Source organism: Sciurus vulgaris (assembly GCF_902686455.1).
Source record: "Sciurus vulgaris genome assembly, chromosome: 1".
Classification (NCBI taxonomy): Eukaryota; Metazoa; Chordata; class Mammalia; order Rodentia; family Sciuridae; genus Sciurus; species Sciurus vulgaris.
Genome location: NC_136461.1, coordinates 41,065,045 through 41,086,332, shown reverse-complemented (window position 1 = coordinate 41,086,332; position 21,288 = coordinate 41,065,045). Strand labels below are relative to the sequence as shown.

General features: G+C 33.0%; 1 protein-coding gene across 3 annotated transcripts in view; it reads left to right on the top strand.

Annotated features, from left to right (window-relative positions):
• NRDC (nardilysin convertase) overlaps positions 1-21,288 on the top strand; it is a 93,653-nt gene that overhangs the window by 52,292 nt on the left and 20,073 nt on the right. For all 3 annotated transcript variants that reach the window (XM_079154216.1, XM_079154215.1, XM_079154217.1), the window contains 11 exons: positions 1,717-1,812; positions 2,566-2,688; positions 5,257-5,314; positions 7,054-7,127; positions 8,553-8,622; positions 11,782-11,859; positions 13,325-13,445; positions 13,525-13,583; positions 13,852-13,906; positions 18,703-18,807; positions 20,823-20,946. In XM_079154216.1, the coding sequence (XP_079010342.1) occupies positions 1,717-1,812; positions 2,566-2,688; positions 5,257-5,314; positions 7,054-7,127; positions 8,553-8,622; positions 11,782-11,859; positions 13,325-13,445; positions 13,525-13,583; positions 13,852-13,906; positions 18,703-18,807; positions 20,823-20,946 (963 nt within the window). The remainder of the gene's footprint in view (positions 1-1,716; positions 1,813-2,565; positions 2,689-5,256; positions 5,315-7,053; positions 7,128-8,552; positions 8,623-11,781; positions 11,860-13,324; positions 13,446-13,524; positions 13,584-13,851; positions 13,907-18,702; positions 18,808-20,822; positions 20,947-21,288) is intronic.

Genomic DNA, 21,288 nt, shown 5'->3' with positions numbered 1-21,288 from the left:
TTCTTACTTGACTAATGGTGAGGCTCAAAGGGGTTAATAAGTAACCCCAAGTCCCAAAATCAAGTTATTTTCCCAAAGATCTATAGTCAGTATTGACTGTATGATACCAAGAGCTATATTCATACACATGTAATACTTTTTCTCAAAAGTCTTCCTAGACCCTTTCAGAATTTATTTCCTGCTTATCTCCCCACCCCCCCTGTGCATACTTTTGTTTGTTTTTATGTAAGAAAAACTTAACATAAAATGCTAAGAATCAAGCCCAGTGCCTCACGTGTCAGACAAGCACTCTGCCACTAAGCTACAGTCCCAGCCCTCCTGCCTCATGCTTATCTCTTTATCCAGATATTTTCCTGCTTATCTCTTTATCTAAGATTTTTTTTTTCCTCTGCTTTGATTTTGAGCTTTGTTTGGCCATATTGACCTTCTTTCTGTTTTTTGGAGTTGCCATATTCTCCTTCCCCATTTTCTCCTTAGAATGTTTTGCACACTCCCATTTCTCTCTTCCTGTCTTCCCCCAGAAAATTCTTGTTTGTCTTTCAAGTATAGTTTGAGCCAACCCCTAGCTTGATTGATTCTTTGGGAAGATGGGACCTCTGAGCATCCATCTCTAACTGATATTATATGAAAATGTATTTGTCAGTTTGTTTATTGCTTCTCTCCCCTGCCTGAATTTAAACTCTTTGAGGATATGGACTTGGCTCTTTTTACCTTTTATTTAAATCTCTACCTCAAACAACTGTTTTAATAGCACCTAAAGCACAGTAGGTGTTCATTAAATATTTTTAAAATAATATTTAGTCCTTATAAGAATCATATGCACTAAGTCGTGTTAAGTTCATTTTATAGATGCAGAAATGTAGGCTAGATAAATTCCTCAAGAGTATACAGCTTAGTTAGTATTCTAGTTATCCTAGCCTGTTCGGACTACTTTAACAGAATATCATAGGCTGGGTGGCTTATAAACAATAAAAATTTATTTCTCACAGTTCTGGAGACTGAGAATTCCAAGATCAAGCCTCTGGCATTTTCACTCTCTATTGAGGGCCCACTTCCTGATTCATAGACAATCATCTTTGCCCTGTGTCTTTGCCTGGCAGTAGAGATGAGGAAGCTCTCTGGGATCTCTTTTATAAGGGCATTAATCTCATTCTTGAGGGCTCTACCCACTGGGGGTTAGGTTTTAAAATATGAATTAAATTGGATTGAATCTAATTGAATTGATTTTTGGTACTGGGGATTAAACCCCAGGGACACTCTACCACTGAGCTACATACACCTCTAGCCCTTTTTTATTTTGAGAAGGGTCTTGCCAAATTGCTAAAGCTGGCCTTGAACTTGCTATCCTCCTGCCTCAGTCTCCCAAGCCACTGGGATTGCAGGCATGCGCCTCCATGCCCTTTTGGTTTACCATTTTTTTAGTACTTTGTTCGGTAAATTCTTGGACATAGTAACCTAGAGCTGAAACCCTTAGATCATAATTACCTTATTTCATTTGAAAAATAAGAGAAAACTCTAGAAAGGTGATTGATTTACGTAAAGTGACAGATAGTGATAAAGCCAGGCCTAGGTCATTGAGTTCCCAACTTCAGTCTTAATGTGACTTATAAAATTAATTTTTGTTACTTCCTTCTTTTCAGTTCTATAAGCTTGAATTTCAAAAAAATTAAAACACTCGTATTTCATTTTATTAAAATTATTTCTTTAAAATGACAGAATATCAACTTGCAAGACCTTCTGATGCAAACAGGAAAGAAATGTTGTTTGGGAGCCTTGCTAGACCTGGACATCCTATGGGGAAGTTTTTTTGGGGTAAGATACTAAATAATAATATTTCATATTTTCTAAGTAAAAGTAAAATTGAGACTAAGAAAAGATGATCAATTAAAATTATAAAGCTAGCATAGTTAAGTACCTTTTGCTTTTTAGGGTAGCTAGATAGCTTTTCAAACAAAGTCATTATGAATTGTGACCTAATTTTGCTTAATTGGTAAGCTGTTTAACTGATACCTGTTTTTAATGGCTTTTTTATTGATGGTAGAATTCATTCATAGCCTAATATTAATCCTGTTACCAGTAGAGTAGAAACTAGGATGAGTTAAATTATACTTAAAACAAAATAGTATTTAAATAAATAAAGTATGCTTCAAAAGGTATTTTATTTCCCTGAATATTTTGCATGTATATGCAAATATGTATATGTATATTTTCTATGGAATTCTGGCTTTATGTGCATTATTTTTAAGAATTAGGCAGAATATTAGTAAACTAATTCAGAGAGAAAACCTGAATTGAGTACTACAGTATTAAGCAAGGAAGCTTATGCATTTCCTATCTCCTGTTGAGGTATTCCTACCAGAGATGAATTCCTTGTGTATTAAAATGTACTTCAGAATTGTTCCTTAAGAATTCTTGTTTTATTATTACACACTAGTTCAATATTCTTGTTGCTTGGATTTTTTCAGAGCTCAAGTTAAGTGGTAGAACATGCATTGTTGGTGTAGAAGACTTTTAACAAAGTGATCATAGTTACTTCTATAATTTTTTTTTCCAACTTTTTTACAGGAAATGCTGAGACTCTCAAGCATGAACCAAAAAAGAATAATATTGATACACATGCTAGGCTGAGAGAATTCTGGATGCATTACTACTCTGCTCATTACATGACATTAGTAGTTCAATCCAAAGGTAATATTATCAATTATGCAATTATGATCTTTAGCATATTCTGAACCCTTAATGAACCATTAATGAACCCTTGAATAACAGGATTTAAATTGCGTTGAGTCCACTTTTTTTTTTTTTTTTTTTTAAGATTTACAACAATTTGAAAAAACTTGCAGAGAAACATGTCTAAAAGTTTTGAAAAGTTTTAGCTTGTCATGAATGCGTAAACTATAGGTATATAATGCTCTAGTTTATTATTTGTTACTGTAAAATATAGACATTTATTATAAAAAGTTAAAATTTAACTGGGCATGATGGTGCATGTTTGTAATCCCAGCTACTCCAGAGATTGAGGCAGGAGATGTGCAAGTTTAAGACCTGTCTTTGTAGCTAAGCAAGACCTTATTCAAAATTAAAAAAAAAAATGGGGCAGCTCAGTAGTAAAGTTATCCTGGGTTCAATCAATATGATAATTAATATTGGAGGGAAAATAAAAAGTTAAAATTTATCAAAACTTGTGCAGAAACTTACAAACCATTCATGGCATTATTCACAATGGAGAGAAATGCAAACAAATGTAAAGATGCAGTACTAAATCATAAGTGCATAAAATTAACTTTAGTACATAATATACTTCTGTATTTTTCCCCCCTATAGTGCTGGGGATCAAATCACTGAGCTGCACTACAGACCAGTGCAGGGAAGCACAAGATCATCTTTTTCTCAGACAGATGCTTTTTCCTTTTTTAGAAAAAGGTGTATCTATAGGCTACTCTATGTTGTCTGTGAGTATACTGATGCACTGATAGGTCAAGAATTAATCTTTATTTCTTTTGAGAAGAGGATCTTGCTGTGTTTCTCAGGCTAACCTTGCTATGTTTCTCAGGCTCCTGCCTGAGCTTCCCAAGTAGCTGAGATTATAGGCAGACACCACCACACCTGGCTTTGTGAATTGGCTTTTTAAGCTATATTCAGATGCCTCTGTATATGTGGTTTTATATTTAATCTTGATTGATTATAAACTCTTATGGGGCAAGTTGTCTGTTCATCTTCGCATAAGGTCCTGTAAAGTGGCATGAGTGAGATCGATTATAGTGACAATAATAGAAATATCTTAATTATAAAAGATTGATGAATACTCCTACTCTTTTCTGTCTTGTATCTTTATCTTCAGTAACTCTTATTAATTTTTTCTCATTAAGGAAACCTTGGAGACTTACTTTTGTTTTCTTTAGGCTGTTTTTAACTTCTTTAGGCTGTTTTTCAAAGTCAGTCAATTGCTAAATTATTCCTTTTGGCATAACCTTACAGTTTGCTCATTTCCTCTGGAAAAGCTAATTCTTTAATCCTAAGTGATTCTCCTTTTTATTAAATCTTGCCCTCTATATTGTCAACATTAAGATCAAAACTAATTTGGCAGTTACATATAAGACATTTTTGCATTTATGATCAAAATTAGTCCACTGATTTTGACTTAACAAAGTTATGAATATGTTATATTCTTTTGTTAAAATTGCAAATGGTGCTTCTTGATTCTTTTTATATTTGTTAAAGCCAATAATTCCATATTTGGTATGTAAATTAATTTATAATTTTCAATTGTTGCAAATTATTTCATATATATGAAGTTTTCTTCAACTCTGTTGTTTCTTTTGCATCTTCTTCCTTTGTGATAACCAGTATAAGAGCTTCTGTTTGCTGCAGAGTTTTAAAATAAACCGTAGAATTTGGTGAAAACCATATACAATCTGAATTCCATAGATTTTTCAGCTTATACATTCATTATACTACTTGAAATTCATACATCTGTAAAAATTGTATAGAATAAATTCAAATTTTGATTTGCCTAATTTGCATCTTGTATCTTTTGGGGGAGGGAGTGCTGGGATTGAATCCAGGGATTCTTGCATGCTAAGCACATGCTCTTCCACTGAGCTATACCCTTGGGCTTTTTTTTTATTGAGAAGTAGTAAAACTTGTGTGACTCTACTGATGGGTCACTTGATAAAACTAAAACATCTTTTTCATTTAGATCATGTGTTTTACTAGAAATTTCAAAAGAATTTCTCAGGAAATGTAAGAAAGGAATCAAAACAAGATAGAAATCTTACATAAATGAAACCTAAAAAGACTTCTAGAGTAAAACCTCATTAAATATAGTGTAGTATATAAAAGTGAACTGTAAAAGTACTGATGGGATACTGAAGAGAAGAGAGAACAATGTAATCTAAGTTAGTCTTGGGAAACCTTCCTAAAAGTTGGAAGTTTTAGAATGGGTATAAGAGGATGGTTGGCTTATTCCTGTCTCTTGGTCCTTCACACTGGCATAATGATAAACAAAAGTTTATTTTTTAACTTGCGTTCCTTTTCTAACTTTACCAGTGAGGAATAAGGCTAACAAAATGGTGTGTCTTAAGGTTTACTTACATGCTGTTATCTTTCCTGTTAATTATTAAGAACTGGCAAATAATGCCCAAATTCAATTATTTCTTTGTTTTGAAGCTAAAGATCTGTGAAAAATCTAATTCTATTCTATTTCTACATTGAATTAACAATATCATGTGTCCCTTTCTTCCCAACCCTTTCAAGAAACACTGGATACTTTGGAAAACTGGGTGACTGAAATCTTCTCTCAGATACCAAACAAGTAAGATACTTATTTTTTGTAAGTCATATACTTTTTGAGTTTAAGAGACCATATCTTTTTGTTTGAGACACAAAGGCTTTTTTCTTTTGTTTTTTAAACATGTCAGAAAATTAAGACTTTGGGCAAGATGACACAGCTTTTGAGTGGGAAAACTAAGATGGAGAACCCATTTCCATAGTCTGTATGGTTTATAAACTTACAGTAAACAATAATTCTGAAGAAATTATGCCTCTTTTACATTTATTCAGAGCTTTTTTGTTACTGTGTTTGGTGTTTGAAACCATGAACGAAAGTACTGTGGTGAGAACTACAATATGTATATTTAGGTCTCTTGCCTCATAACAAGTTGGGTGTTCTGGAAGTTTTTTTTTTTTTTTTCTTTTTTTTTTTAAACATCAGTTGTTTGGAATGTGGAATGTTTTTCCCCATTAAGGAAATAATCCTATAGATGGTGACTGACTTTCCATATTCCCTATAACACTTATTTCAGACAGTTAAACTAAAATGATCTTTTCTTAGAAATTATCTAAGGTCTTAGTTCAGGATTGTACTTAACATTGTTGTCCACCTCAGATTCATCAAAATAATACAAATAAGTGGAAGATACTTTGTTGTTACATTTTTTTGCATCAGGTGAGTAAGCTAGTGGCTTTTTTCCAGTTAATCATCCCAATACATAGTTGTTTTAAATTTATGAAAGAAAATTTATATTAACAATTGATTATTATTTTGGTATTATGTAAATTTCCTTTGAAAATTACCTGTGATTTTTACGTCTGGGAAGGTAATGAAAGCCATGCCAAATTTTGGGGGCATTTAATTTTATTTTTTAATTTTTCTAATAAGAAGTGAATATGAGGTATAGAAATGTCAAATAACAGATGGGAACATCTTTCATTATGAAACTTCACTAATAAAATTACAGATACTGATTTTGAGGAATTCGTTAGGTTCTGTCAGTCCCTGATGAACATTTAAAAATTTTCCTAAGTATTATTCACTAATAACTTTGGTTCCTTATTGAGACAGAATAAAAAATCTTTGAGGTGATACTAATTTGTATTGGCCATATTTTTGTAAGAAATAGTGAAGTTATATTATCCTCAACCAGATTGGAAGCGCCTGGAAGAAAAGGCAAAGTTTTTAAAATGCCACAGTGCCTAATATAGTGCTTTATACCTAATAATCATTCCATATATATTTATTGAATAAGAAAAGTTTCATCTTGCCTGTAATCCCAGTGACTCTGGAGGTTGAGGCAGGAAAATTGTGAGTTCAAGGCCATCCTCAACATCTTAGTGACACCCTGTTTCAAAATAAAAAATAAAAAAGGGTTGGGATTTGGCTCACTGGTAGAGTACCCTGGGGTTGAGTCCCCAGTACTGAAAAGAAAATTATCTCTAGTGTAACTTTTTTTTCTGAAATTATTTTTTATAGGGAGAACTAAAATTGAATGGGGCTGATAAAGGCAGTAAATACTGACAGTTGGCTCCCTTCAGTTCATTATTTTCTCTTATAAGTTGTAAAGGCATGTTAGTTATTGAAGCTGAAGTTAAGAATAGGGTGTATAATTGAGAAGTTAATGGCTTTATTGCCAACTGTTGGTTTACGCCTAGAATGCTTGTCAGTCAGCAATAATGTAGAATAGATTATAATTATTGATCAGTTAGACATCCCTAATGATACTGCTTATAAAGACTTTTGCCATTTAAATTTTAATTTATTTGTTTTGTTTTCAGTGGATTACCCAAACCAAACTTTGGGCATTTAACGGATCCATTTGACACACCAGCATTTAACAAACTTTATAGAGGTTTGTGACTCTAAAACTGTTTGAAATAACTTTAGCACATTCTCTAAAAATTAAAACTGCCAATTTTCTTTGAAAATGAGAACACAGCAGGAAATACAATTGTTTTGGAAAGGGACTAAATGGTTAATGGAGATCAAATTAGCGGCAATTAGTGCCTGCTGCTATTTGAATCTATTTCATGCCTTTTCCCTGATTTACCCTGTTCCCTTTGTTCTTTGGCTTTTTTGTTTCCTTCTTAATTCATTTTATCTACATTCTGCTCTCTTTTACCTTTATAGAAGGAAAAAAGAGAGAAAACACTTTGGAAATTATCTTAACTCATTATAAAACCAATATTTGTTAAGTGAAGAAAATCTTTAAAATATCAGTTTGAGGATTTTGGGGAAACTATCCTTAAATCTTATTATATTTGGCAAATATACATGATTTTTTATAGGTATATTTTCTTAACATAAAAAATAAGGTTATTAAGTGCATATACTTCTGACTCGTGCTTTTTTAAAAATTTAAGATCTGTCATTACTGCTTGCTTACTTTTCCCATACTGAATATTACAAAAGCCTTTTTAGTTCACATTTCTCTTTCTTTGCTACTTTTATTGTGGCAGATTTTTTTCTTTTTCACCTGATTGCGTTAGGTATTCTTTCACACCATAGCCAGTCTCTTTCCTCTTTCCTTCCTCTGATCAATGACTGTTTCTGCACACCCTTTCTGCCACTGTCAATGTTCTGTTAAGGCTTTTCAAGACAACTCATTTTCTATTGCTTTTTGTTTTCTGTTGGGCTTTTATTCCACCACTACCCGCTCCAAAGAGTGCCCAGTGTTTTGGGCACTCATGAGAAACAGATGCAGAAAGATTTAAAAGCAAGTGATTTTTCTCAAAGTCACATAAGCACACACAGCACAATAATGTAGGACTGATTTTTGCCATGGATCTCCTAACTCCTAGTCTTGTATCCTTTCCTGATATTCATCCTTAGCAGCATTTCTTATTTTCATTGGTCTTTTATCCCTGGTTTTACTACCCATGAAACCAAAAAAAAAACAATATTCATAAAAATTGCATTATTTTTTTGGGCGTGGTGGTACATGCCTGTAATCCCAGCAGCTTGGGAGAATGAGACAGGAGGATCTCAAGTTCAAAGCCAGCCTCAGCAATTTAGCAAGGCCCTCTCAAAATAAAAAGTAAAAAGGCCTGGTGATGTGACTCAGGGGTTCAGTCCCTGGTACAAATAAATAAATACATAAATAAAATTATTCAAATTGGAAAATTGGCAGCTGGAAATAATTGCATTTTATTTAACCTTCTGTTTATTGAAGGATGAAATAAATTTAAAATTAATTTTTTAAAAAAGTTCTTGTAACCTTATAAAAATTATGAAGAAATACTTAATATCTGTTCTTCTGGAAAATATTTTTGTTTAGTTGTTCCAATCAGAAAAATTCATGCTCTGACCATCACTTGGGCACTTCCCCCTCAACAGCAACATTACAGGTAAGAATTCAAGGGAAAATTAACTTCATTAGATACTAAAAGTTATATTTTTAAGGCATTGCTAAATGGTTTAAATCAGAGAATTCTGAATTTGTAAACACAGGTGTGTTAAACTTGGAAATTAAATATGTCTGAATTTTCCAAGTCTTGCTTGTGTATTTTACTGCCCTTTTGGGTATTAAAAACTAGAGTTCTGTTATGACTAGTTACCTTTCCTTAGTCTTCAAAATTAAGCATTTAGTAGAAGGCTAACTTTTGCTATTATTTTCTTTAATATTTTTAGTATAAAAGTGTATTTGTGCATGGTCTATTAGGTGGTGGCTACCATTTATTTTGGTGCTTTCTAAAGTAAAGTTATGGCCAGGCACAGTGGTACATGCCTGTAATTCCAGCTACTTGGGAGGTTAAGGCAGGAGGATTGCAAGTTGGAGGTTAGCCTCAGCAATTCAGCAAGGCCCTAAACAACTTGGTGAGACCATGTCTCAAAGTAAAACATAAAAAGGGCTGGGAATATAGCTCAGTAGTAGAGCACTCCTGGGTTCAATTCCTAGTTCCCACTCTGCAAAAAGTAAAGTTAAATAACTTTGAGTAAGCACCAAGGATTTTTACTACTATGAATTAAGGCATATTTATTTAAATTGGGAAAGTATTTCAACTTACTTATATATGAACAATACAGCTTGGGCCAGGTAGTTTTTTAAAGATAAGAATCAAATAATAGCACCTACAAATACTGTGTAAGAAATAAGTGCAAATGAAAATATGATTGAATTGATAAAAATTTACCTAATCTTTTAAAACCACTGTGGACAAAACAAAGCCAGAGGACACATACACAAGCAAAAGGAAAGAAAGTAATGTGTATTGCTTGAGTTCAGTAAAAAATGCTTTTGTCACTTATTTGTTAGAATACTCAATCAGGTCTCTTAAAATTAATAAAGAATAGTATGCTTGTGGTGAGAAAGCAGAAAAAAATACATATTGTCTGCTTGCTTTTGGTATAAGGAAAATATAGAAAAAAGTAATATACTCAATTATCTAGTCATGAATGTCTCAAGAAGTATTATTAAGCATATTTAAAAGTTTGTTTAATATTACACATGCTTGTAAATGTTAAAATAGGACAAAAGCCATTAAGTGAAAAGTAAAGTTCTGCTTCTGTATTTGTTCCTGTCCTCCTACATATGTCTGACCTAAATAATTTCTTTTATATCCTTTAGGCATTAAAATAGTGAATTTAAAGCACACATATCTTTTTATGGAAATGGAATTACATTACATATATTATTAACAAAGTCTTCTTTAACTGTTCTAATTCATTTCTAAGGTAGTTCATTGTAGTAATTTTGAAAATTTTTGAAAAGTAAAAAAACTATCAATGATTGTTTTTCCAAAAACTGTTAACATTTCTATATATCCACCCAGTTTTTCGCTTATTTTTTTAATGGACTGTTAGTTTTAACAAGATATTTCTCCAGGGGGCTGGGTTTGTGGCTCAGTGTTAGAGTGCTTGCCTAGCATGTGTGAGGCACTGAGTTTGATTCTCAGCACCACATAAAAATAAATAAATTAAAGGTTCATCAACAACTAATAAAAATATACTTTTTAAAAAAGACATTTCTCCAGGCACAGTGGTGCACATCTATAATCCCAACAATTTGGGAGATTAACAGCAGGATCACAAATTAAAGGCAGCTGGGCACTTAGTAAAACCCTGTCTCAAAAAGGGCTGGAGATGTAACTCAGTGCCCCTGGACAATACCTAGCACTGCCACACTCCCTCATCATCATCAGTTATTTTGAATCCCCAAATATGTAAATTCCCAGTAAATTAGCTTCTGTAGGGATCCATTTTTTACAAAGAAGCTAATAACTATTTATTCCTTTAGATACTAAATACAGTACAATTACCTTTGTTTAGCTAAAAATGTGTGATCAGCTGAGCTCACTCCTCTGTGCTAATCTTAGTATGCATGTAAATCAGTTTACATTTTAAACAGTGTTGTGTGGGCTCTGTTTCTTAACACAGTAGAAATCATAATATTTATTATATCCTGATTTTCAAGAGTTTACTAAATTTTGGTTGGAATTATGATGTATGCCTGCAGTCCCAGCTCCTGGGGAGGCTGAGAAAGGAGGCTACTTTGAAGCCAGCCTGGCCAACAGTAAAATTTCATTTCTAAATAAATTAATTTACTGATTAAGGGAAAAAAAATTACTAAATCGAGTTCTATAACTTCATTTGATCACCTAACTCATTTTTTCTGGCTATCTGTGTTTTGTTAAGGACTACATTTTTAAAATTATGTAGAAGATGGTGGGTAAAGAATTTGAATAACATATACAACAACTTAGACTACTATTATATGATGATAATACCTATTATTTCATTGGCATGAAAACTCTGCACATAGTTAGGCAAGTGAAAAGAAAAATAAATATACAGTGAGATTATGTCTTTTGTTTAAAGTACTGATTTACTTGAAGGAAACTAAAATTAGAACCCAGATTTTCCAACCTTTAGAAGAAAACATTTCATTTTACCACAGAACCTAGTGCTCTGTGGTAAAGAAAGTTTTTGCAAAGCTTTTGTCTATAGACAGAGTGATTCACATCTGTATTAGGTTCTAAAATGATAGTTTATATTACTTTGAGTGAGACAAATATTAAAGATTTTATCGTGAAAGGAGATAATTTTAGTATCCAAGAAAAGAAGTTGTTGCCTTAAATTTTGGATGATTGTACTCATTCAGTGATTTCAGATAAAGTGATTTACCATATTTTATGTTTTTATCTTGCTGCTATTAATTACAATTTCACATTTAGTGGATTTCTGTGAGAACAAGTTTAATTATGTTCTCAAATATCGTATTCACTGTGTACAGTGGCGCATGTCTGTAATCCCAGTGATTTGGGAGGCTGAGACAAGAGGATCACAGGTTCAAAACCAGCCTTAGCAACTTTAGAGCAGCCCTAAGCAAACTAGTGAGGCCCTGTCTCAAAAAATATGAAAGTCTGGAGATGTGGCTCAGTGGTAGAGCAAGCCTGGGTTTGATCCACAGTACCAAACCAAACCAAACAAATCAAATGTTATAGTCTTAGAGGTAAGATTTTCTAGTGTATTTAAACATTTTTTCTGACCTTTAAATTTTTTTAAAGGGTGAAGCCACTTCATTATATCTCCTGGCTGGTTGGACATGAAGGCAAAGGCAGCATTCTTTCTTACCTTAGAAAAAAGCAAGTATTCCATTATTAAGAATTTCCAGTATTGTAATCTCTGAAAGATAATAATGAACAATAAGTGTTATATTGCTTATTCTTTTTAGCTGCCAGGAGGTCTACAATAAAATTTTGAATGCTTAATTGTAGTTCTATTAATAACCTGAGTTATTTTGATGGCCATATTTTATTTTGGTACTTCATTAAATCTGCTTCTTAGTCCATGTTGGAAGTAACTGTACACCAAATTTTAAAAATCATAAATGAAAGTAATAAATTCTAGAATTACATAAAGTGGTTAACCCTAATCAAGAATTTGGATTTGACCAAATAGTAAAGGAGTAAATATTACAAAATTGTGAATCTCTAGGCTTTCCTAACTCAAAAGGTAGACTTTGATGAAAATTTCAGTGTGTAGATCAGTTGTACAAAATACTTGGGATTGTGATAAGTGTATGTAACTGTCTTGGCAGAGTTTTTATGATGCATGTAAGCACCCATTTAAGTCAGGTACAGCCAATTATAGAAATAGATATTTTGAATCAGGACTAGGACATTACAGTAATTCCTTGTTTGACTTTTTTGTATACTGATTAATTTGAGAATGAAAAGCGATGAGAAATTTAAAGAGGTGCTTAAAGACATCAGTGTGTTCTAAAATATTCAAAGAAAACTAAGAGGCTAGAGTTATTATAAAAGAATAAACTAATCATAATTGAGTTTATATATACCTTTTACAGTATCTGTAATGTGCTCGAGATGTATGCAACCTTACCAAACTTTATTACAACTTTAAATACTTCCTTTTGGAGTCCTTAACCCTTATTTTAAGTTTTTATGTGCTTACTTGCTGGCAGATATACTTAAAAAAAAAAAAAGAAAAGAAAAGAAATAAAATTAATTGATACAGAACACAGTCCCTATGCAAGGATGACATGCAAATACATAAAGGATTCCATAGTTTTGTAAAAAAAACAAAAAGTTTGGTGTATTATTCTAGTCAGGAAAAGATCCAGTCTTCTTGTTTCTGTTTTAGACAATCTGTATAGATTGACTGATAGTCTCAAAGAGCTCAGATGGAATACATTTCATGCATTTTAGGATTTATTTTAAGAGACATGATAAAAAATGATAAGTGCTTCCCAGCAGCCATATTTTAATATTTTGTACTGTTTACTTCAATAAGAAGTGCTTTGGTTTCATGAAACTTAATGCTTTACTGTGTTAGAATATCTATTAGCTTCCCCATTGAACAAATAAAGATGGCTGTTCCTTCCTTCTGGGACTGAACTGTACATGTACTGTAGTCCATGGGAGGCCTTATGCTTTTAAAATTTGTACTTTGAAATATACTGTTAGAAATTATATTTAATCAAAAGCTGAGATTACCAAATTTTACATAGAAAGCCTATTTTGTTAATTTGAGGTATTTGTAGACTGTCAATCTAGAGATACTGATTGGATTAATTTTTTCCAACTACAGGTGCTGGGCTCTTGCATTATTTGGTGGAAATGGTGAGACAGGATTTGAGCAAAATTCTACTTATTCAGTGTTCAGCATTTCTATCACATTAACTGATGAGGGTTATGAACATTTCTATGAGGTAAATATTAAAATGGAATATTTTTCTTTTATGTAGATATTACTTTATGCCAAAGACTAATGAGATGTTTTGTTTTCAGGTTGCTCATACTGTCTTTCAGTATTTAAAAATGCTGCAGAAGCTAGGCCCAGAAAAAAGGTAATAAATACTTCTTAGAATGAGGCCAGAAGTCAATTCTAGGATGTTTTAGCCTTCAGGCTGCCAGTACATACACTTTAGTCCTGTGGGATGGCTTTTCAGGCATTTCCTACTCTTACTTCCTTTACTGGCTTCATATCCTCATGTGAGTGTACACTAAGGTTTTACATTTATTTGGCCATTCCCTTTATTTTTATGCTTCTCTTTTCTCATTGATGATTATAGTGATAAATTTTAGTGTATCTCTAATTATCATTTTATTTCACAGAATTTTTGAAGAGATTCAGAAAATTGAGGATAATGAATTTCATTACCAAGAACAGGTATTGGAAGTCAAATTCTTTTTGAATGTTATCTGTGACCAAGTTGAAACTGGTGTGGACATTATTCCTCTTTTTGGAAGTGTCACTGGAGTTTTTATTCTGCCACTCTTTGTCATGTGAGTCTCAAGATGGCCTTGAGGCTGTCTAAAAATTAAATCTTGTTTTTGAGTATTAATATTAACAGTGACAGGATTAGACAGATGACATAGATCATTTGTAGCAGTCATTTATCAATGTAATCATCCTGTCTATCTGTTTGATAATCATTCATGAAGAGATTGCTACAGTATGGAAGTTTGGCAATTCAAATATTGTGAAGATATTCTTTAAGGTAATGTGTAGTAATCATGTATAATGTTAGAAACACTGAGCTTTTCCAATTTAGGGGAATGAGAACATTTTCCTTGTTTGAAATAGGATTGTAGAAGCCTTATGGGTATAGTAAATTTGAATTGAGGTCAGCGTCAAAATATAGGGTTTGAATAAGGTTTGGTTATATTCCAGGCAATAGAGAGGAATATAAATAAGGAATTCTGGGGTATTGTGGTAAAGTTAATGATTTTGCATATCTGTAGTAAAAGAATATATAAAAGAAAGGTATTATTTAATGTTAAAAGGTAAAGAGTTTAGAGCAGAAGGTGTTTACTCCTGTTTGTGACTTGGATCCCTTTAGAAGTCTGTTGAATGCTGTAGACCCCTCCTCAGAATACTACTTAATCCTCTCAGCTTTTTAAACTTTTGGAAAAATTATCAGTAGTACATTGATCGCTGGTATAACCCTTATCTAAATTCATCAATTGATAATATTTCATCAGATTTTCTTTCTTCTCTTTCACATCTGTGTATCTCTATTTTTTTGTGGAACCACTTAACAGTTAGTTACATATATTGTGATACTTCATCCTAAATGTTTTTTGACATGTATCAGCTGCAGAGGCAGTCTGTTGCCTGATCTCAATATAGTTGTCTGCAGTGGGAAATTTAGCAATGAAACAATATGTTTAATTAATACACAGTACATATTGTTTTTTTTTTTTACCCATAGTGTTTTCAAATGAGTAATATAGTAGTTTACAAAGAAATATTGAAGTACTCAAAATAGTAAAAATAACAATGTTTCTTTGTTAAATAACAAGATGTAATGGAACAAGATTTTTTAAGTAGCAATGAATATATATGATGTTTTGTAATATCTACAATTATAGTGTGATTTCTCTTGGTGGTGGTGAATTGATACTGCTAATACTACCATGGTTTGTTGCCTGTATTCATAATTCATAAAAAGTAACATAGATTAGTGAAAATATGTAATTTCTTCTCAACCAAATGAATGGGTTCCCCCTGAATTTGCTGACATTTTGTGGGGGATATCTCTGGGCCCTAGATTTGAGAGCTCCTGATTTACAACCTAGAGAATATAGAGAGCTGGGTTTTTGGATCATCACTGTACTCTTCCTTCACTATGTATTATGAGTAGGCAATACTTAGTACTGAGTGCAAGATCACAAAAACTAGGTTTCCAGTTACTATTGACTCCTGTTTAATGTGCTTTATGTATTTTAAGTCATTTGAAATTGAACTAGAACTCTTATTCTACCTGCCCATATTGGCCATTAAATGGGTCCTATAAATATTCTTTATAAGTAGATTGATAAACATGGAACCCACAAGTCCTATCATCTGTATTACCAGGAGAGATGTTGATCAGTATTCTCATCAGCCGTGATGGCAGTATATGGGCCAGAACTGTGGCAGGGAAAAGAGTGGAAATGAGAATTGTGGATGACTCTGTCATACCCAGATTCCTTTTCTCTGTAAATGACATTTTCTTTTGCCCTACCAGTTACTTGTTGGAGTACATTTCAAGATAGTATTTTTTTCTGCCATCTCCCTACTTCATAGTTTCCAATCCCCCCCCATCTATGGCATAATGAATATTTGTGTTAATGAATATTTTTGTCTTGATTTAAAACATGAGCCCAAAACATCTTAGATTAAAACCTAACCAAACCATGTGCAGTGGTGCATGCCTATAATCCCAGTGGCTCAGGAGGCTGAGGCAGGAGCATTACAAGTTCAAAGTCAGCCTCAGCTTAGCAAGGTCCTTAGCAACTTGTGAGACTCTGTCTCAAAATATCAGACAAAATATGAGTTATCATATGAATCAGCAGTTCTACTCGTAGGTATGCATCTAAGAGAATTGAAAATAGATGACTGCACAAAAACATATGCACAAATGTTCATAGAGTTATAGACTATATGTTCTATATGTTCAGTTGACTTATAGACTCAACTGTCTATAACCGATGACTGGATAAAAAAAATTAGACTTGCATATTATGGAATATTATTCAGCCATAAGAAAAATAATTTATTTTATAATTTAGGTGAATCTCAAAGACACTATGCTAAATGAAGGAAGCCAAATACACAAGGTCACATTTTAAATAGGTCCATTTATATGAAACAATCAGAATAGATTAATTCATAAAGAATATAGACTGATGTCTGTTAGGGACTGAGAGAAGTAAGTAATGGGGAATGACTGCCTGATGAATATGAAGTTTCTTTTTGGGGTGAATGAAAGTATTCTGAAACTTGATCAGTGATGATTGCAAAACTTGATGAATGTACTAAAAGCTATCAAATTGTACACTTTAAAAGGGTGAATTTTACAGTATGTTCATTACATTTTAAAGAAAATTAAATGATTAAGCACTGTGGCACCTGACTAATTCCAGCAACTCAGGAGACTGAGGCAGAAGAATTTGCAAGTTCAAAGCATACCTCAGCAATTTAGCAAGACCCTTTCAAAACAAATAAGTGAGAAAAGGGGGTTGGGATGCAGCTCAGTGGCAAAGCACCCCTGGGTTCAATCCCTAGTACTTAAATAAATAAATAAATAAAAATTAAATGATAACATTTAAGTGTGTTTTTGTTTTTGTAGTGCTGGGGCTCTAACCCAGAGCTGTGGTGCACACTAGGCAAGTGCTCTACCTCCAGACCATTTAAAGAGTTTTCCCCCCAATACATAGTCTATTGCTTTGGCATGACATATCTGCTTTTAGCTAGGGTCCTTAGTGTTTTCTCATAGGAAATACTTGGAGTCATCAGTTTAAATATAACCTACCAATGAGAGCAATTACGTTTTAAGTATATAGCTAGTGAAAATGATTTAAAAAATGAGAACAGAACAAGAAGAACTATTTTAAGTAATAATAGTACTTTAGTGACTTACTGATGATACAGGGGAATGTTTTCTGAAGTAGAGAAAAAAAAGCTAATAGTGAATCTTTCCTTTTTTTATCCTATTTTTATATAAAAATGGTTATATGATATCATTATATGTGCTTATCTGTCTCCCACCCCTGCTCTAAGCCACCATGCTCCAGAATGCAGTAACCTTCATTTTTATTTTGTCTCCCATTAGATAAGAAGCAGCCCATATGTCCAGTAAAGGACCAGACAGGGTGGTATTTGAGGAATAGTATGTAGATACATTAGGAAGCCAGAGTCTAGTGTCTACTCTGCTTGTTACTCACTGTGTAACCTTAGCAAGTCACCTAATCAATCAACGTATTTCCTTGTTGTGAAACATGGGAATGGAACCCCTTGCTATCTGCAGGCTCTTTGAAGTCCTTTTGTTTGTTTGTTTGTTACTGAGAATGAAACCTACGGTCTCTTTACTACTGAGCTACATCCCTCGTCGGTTTTTAGTTTTTGTCCTGAGACCGGTCTAAGTTGCTGAGGGTCTTATTAAGTTGCTGAGGCTGGCCTAGAATTTCCAAACCTCCAGTCTTGGCCTCCCAAGTCACTAGGATTATAGGTGTGTGCCACTATCAGTTTTAAAATTCTGTGTATCTGGATGCTTAGTAAATAGTTGAATTTTTTGTGAGGCAAGCACTCTACCAACTGAGCTATATCCCCAGCCCAAATACTTAAATTTCTTTCTTTCTTCTGGAAAATTAATTCCATTTCATTGGTTCAGAGAACTTGTCATTCTTTCAATTTTAAATTAAAATATGTACCATACTGATTAACATAACTTTTTGAAAACTTTATTTTTATTTAACACATAATAATTATACATATATTAATACGCATATACAATGTGTATTGATCACATCAGTGTAATGGGCATATCCATCACTTCAAACATTTGTAATTAGTTTATGCTGGAAACATTCAAAATTCTGTCTTCTAATTACTTTGAAATATGCAATTAATTTTTGTCAACCATAGTTATCCTACTGTTTTAAAAGAGCATTAAAAGTTATTCCTCCTATCCAGCAGTATTCCTATACTTGTTAACCATCTTCTCTCCATCCCCTCTGCCCCCTATCCTTCCTACCTCTGGTAACTACTATTCTATTCTCTACTCAATAATTTTATCTAATATGATACTTGTATTTTCATTTGATTCATCCTTACAAATAATTTTTTGGTGATAGTGCTGTAGCAGTAGGTTCACTGTCTTTATTGACCTCATAGTCGTGTAGAACACTGGACAGATGAACATTTACATTCAGTGTCATGATTGCTCTCAAGAAGAGACTGACATGACTAAAACCTAGTGAGTTGTTAAACTCAGGATGGTTTGGAGGGGTGTGAAGTTAAGCTCGTTAAGGCAGTAGCTCCCACTATTATTTTTCTTGGAATTGCAGGCATCAGATTCTTAAGCTCCAATTATATTTACTTTTGATTTCATTATTGAAAATAGAAAATATGTGAATATTGTGGCCAATTAAGATAACAGGGGAAAGGTTCTGGTGTGAAATAATTTTGCCTCTTTACAGACAGATCCAGTTGAGTATGTGGAAAACATGTGTGAAAATATGCAGCTGTACCCACTGCAGGACTTTCTCACTGGAGATCAACTTCTTTTTGAATACAAGCCAGAAGTAAGGAGTTTTCCACTTCCAAAACTTGCTTTTAGGAAAAGAGAAGGGTGAAAAAGTACCAAAAGTATACTTAAGAACTGAGAATAGAGAAAACTTGGTTATATATTTAGTCAGTATTTTTTTTTTAAACAGAAGAAGTTGCAATTGTTGTATGAATAATTTCTCATTCTTTTACATGATTATGTTTTAATATAAGAGGAGAAAATCAGGTCCTCAGGTACTATTTTTAAAATTTTTTTTGAGTTGTCGAGACATCTAAAATAGTTAAGGCAATTTCTAAGAATTATTTTATTTAGTTCTTAAGCATACTTAAAAAGTTGTTTAGCTTACCTTTTAATTTCATTGGAAATTTGGGACAATTAAATTCAGATTCAGATTGCTCTTCTAGCCAACCAACAGGAGAAATACCCACCGGATAGATTAAAATATACATAGAGAAATTTCATAAAGGTGACTTTGAAGTGGAACAAAAGTGATAAAACCTATCTTTGTTTTGTTCTCTTATTATATATTATGTTGGATATCTTTATTGAAAAAAGCATCTGTTACTTTGCAGTTTTATATATATAAAGTATTTTGACTTTGATAAGTAACTTTGGGGGTTGAAAAATATAAGAAAAATATAAGATTCTCTACATTAGCTGGGCATGGTGGCGCATGCCTATAATCCCAGCAACTTGGGAGGCTGAGGTAGGAAGATTCCAAGTTTGAGGCCAACCTCAGCAATTTAGTAAGACCCAGTCTCAAAAAATCAAAAGCACACACACATATGGAACTGGGAATGTGACCCAGTGGTTAACGCTGTGGGTTCAATCTGCAGTACCAACCCCCCCCAAAAAAAAAATTAAAAATTCTTGAAATTGGAAATATGATTTACAGGTAGTATTACATGTAGGTGAATAGTTAGTTGGTCATGGTCATTCCTGTGCTACTGGGGAACGAATCACCTTTCTTCTTATAGGGTAGCAGTTGTCAATCAGTGATGATTTCTCCCCCAGGGGATATTTGTCACTGTCTAGAGACATTTTGGTTATGATAACTCAGGGATGGACATGGGGCAGGGGATGCTGGAATCTAGTGGGTAGAAGCCTAAGAGCCTGCCAACCATCTTATAATGCAGAAGACAGTACCTTACAATAAAGAATTATCTGACCCAAGATGTTACTAGTGCTGAGGTTGAGAAACTTTGGAAAGGTTATGTATTCCAAAAGTTTGTTTTAAAGAGAATAGGAAAAGGCAAAGGAGGAAGTAAAAAGTATACATCCTTGCTATCTCTCTAGGTTGATTGTGTCTAGTGAACTGAGTGCTTTTTTCCAAACCACCATTTGTTGTTTTTTCTCAAAGAAATGTTTAAATGGTACTTAAGATTCCAAATTAGCCTACATAATCTTGAATTTAGTCCTATCGCAGCTGGAGGATTATTGAAGGAGGCCTTGCTTTGGCATCATTTTACTGATTCTTGGGTATGAGGTAGTATAAAATATAGTTTTTAAAAGTATATTCTTTAGAATGATGTATAATGTGGTTAGAATTCCACTTTTGACACTTCTAGCTGTATTGTTTTTTGTAAATTACATAATCTAATCTGAGCATTACTTAGCTTTTAACCTCTGAAGCTATTATTTTCTTTAAAATGATCATACCTTACGGTTATATTTTGGATTAAATGAAATAACATATGTTAAACATTGCATGGCATATAGTAAAAACTTAGTAATAGCAATTTTTATTGCTAGGCTGTTAATATATGGGATTTGAGATGTGCAGTGTAAAAGCATTATCATGAAACATTTGATAATTGTCAGTTATACCTCAATAAAACTGAAAAAATTCTTGAAATGGTAATAAACTAATGGTACTTTTTAAATTTTGTGTTCATGCACTTTAGTTTTATGAGCATCAGGATCTTGGGGGTATCTTAACAATGTGACTTTGCCTTTTTAACAGAAATAGATTAAGATTGTTATTGCATATGTCTCTCTTCCCTTACCACCACCCTGTTCTACCATTTTTAGGTCATTGCTGAAGCCCTTAATCAGCTAGTTCCTCAAAAAGCAAATCTTGTTCTACTGTCTGGTGCTAATGAGGGAAAATGTGACCTCAAGGAAAAGTGGTTTGGGACTCAGTATAGCATAGAAGGTAAAATATTTTAACAATTGGTCCTACATTTAGATATACCTGACTTTGGATTTTTTTTAATTTTTTTTTTTTTTAGATATCGAAAGATATTTATTTTATTCATTTATTTATATGTAGTGCTGAGAATTGAACCCAGTGCCTCATACATGCCAGGCAAGCGCTCTACCAGTGAGCCACAACCCCAGCCCCTGGAATTTTTATTCTTTATAATTTATCTGATGGTTCTCATAGTGGGGGGAGTATGATTTTTTAAAAATTCACTTTGAAATGAAAATTACTTATTCTACTTTGTGGGAGTTATTTTCTGCTATGTTTATATTAGTTAGTGAAAAAATCCTGTTT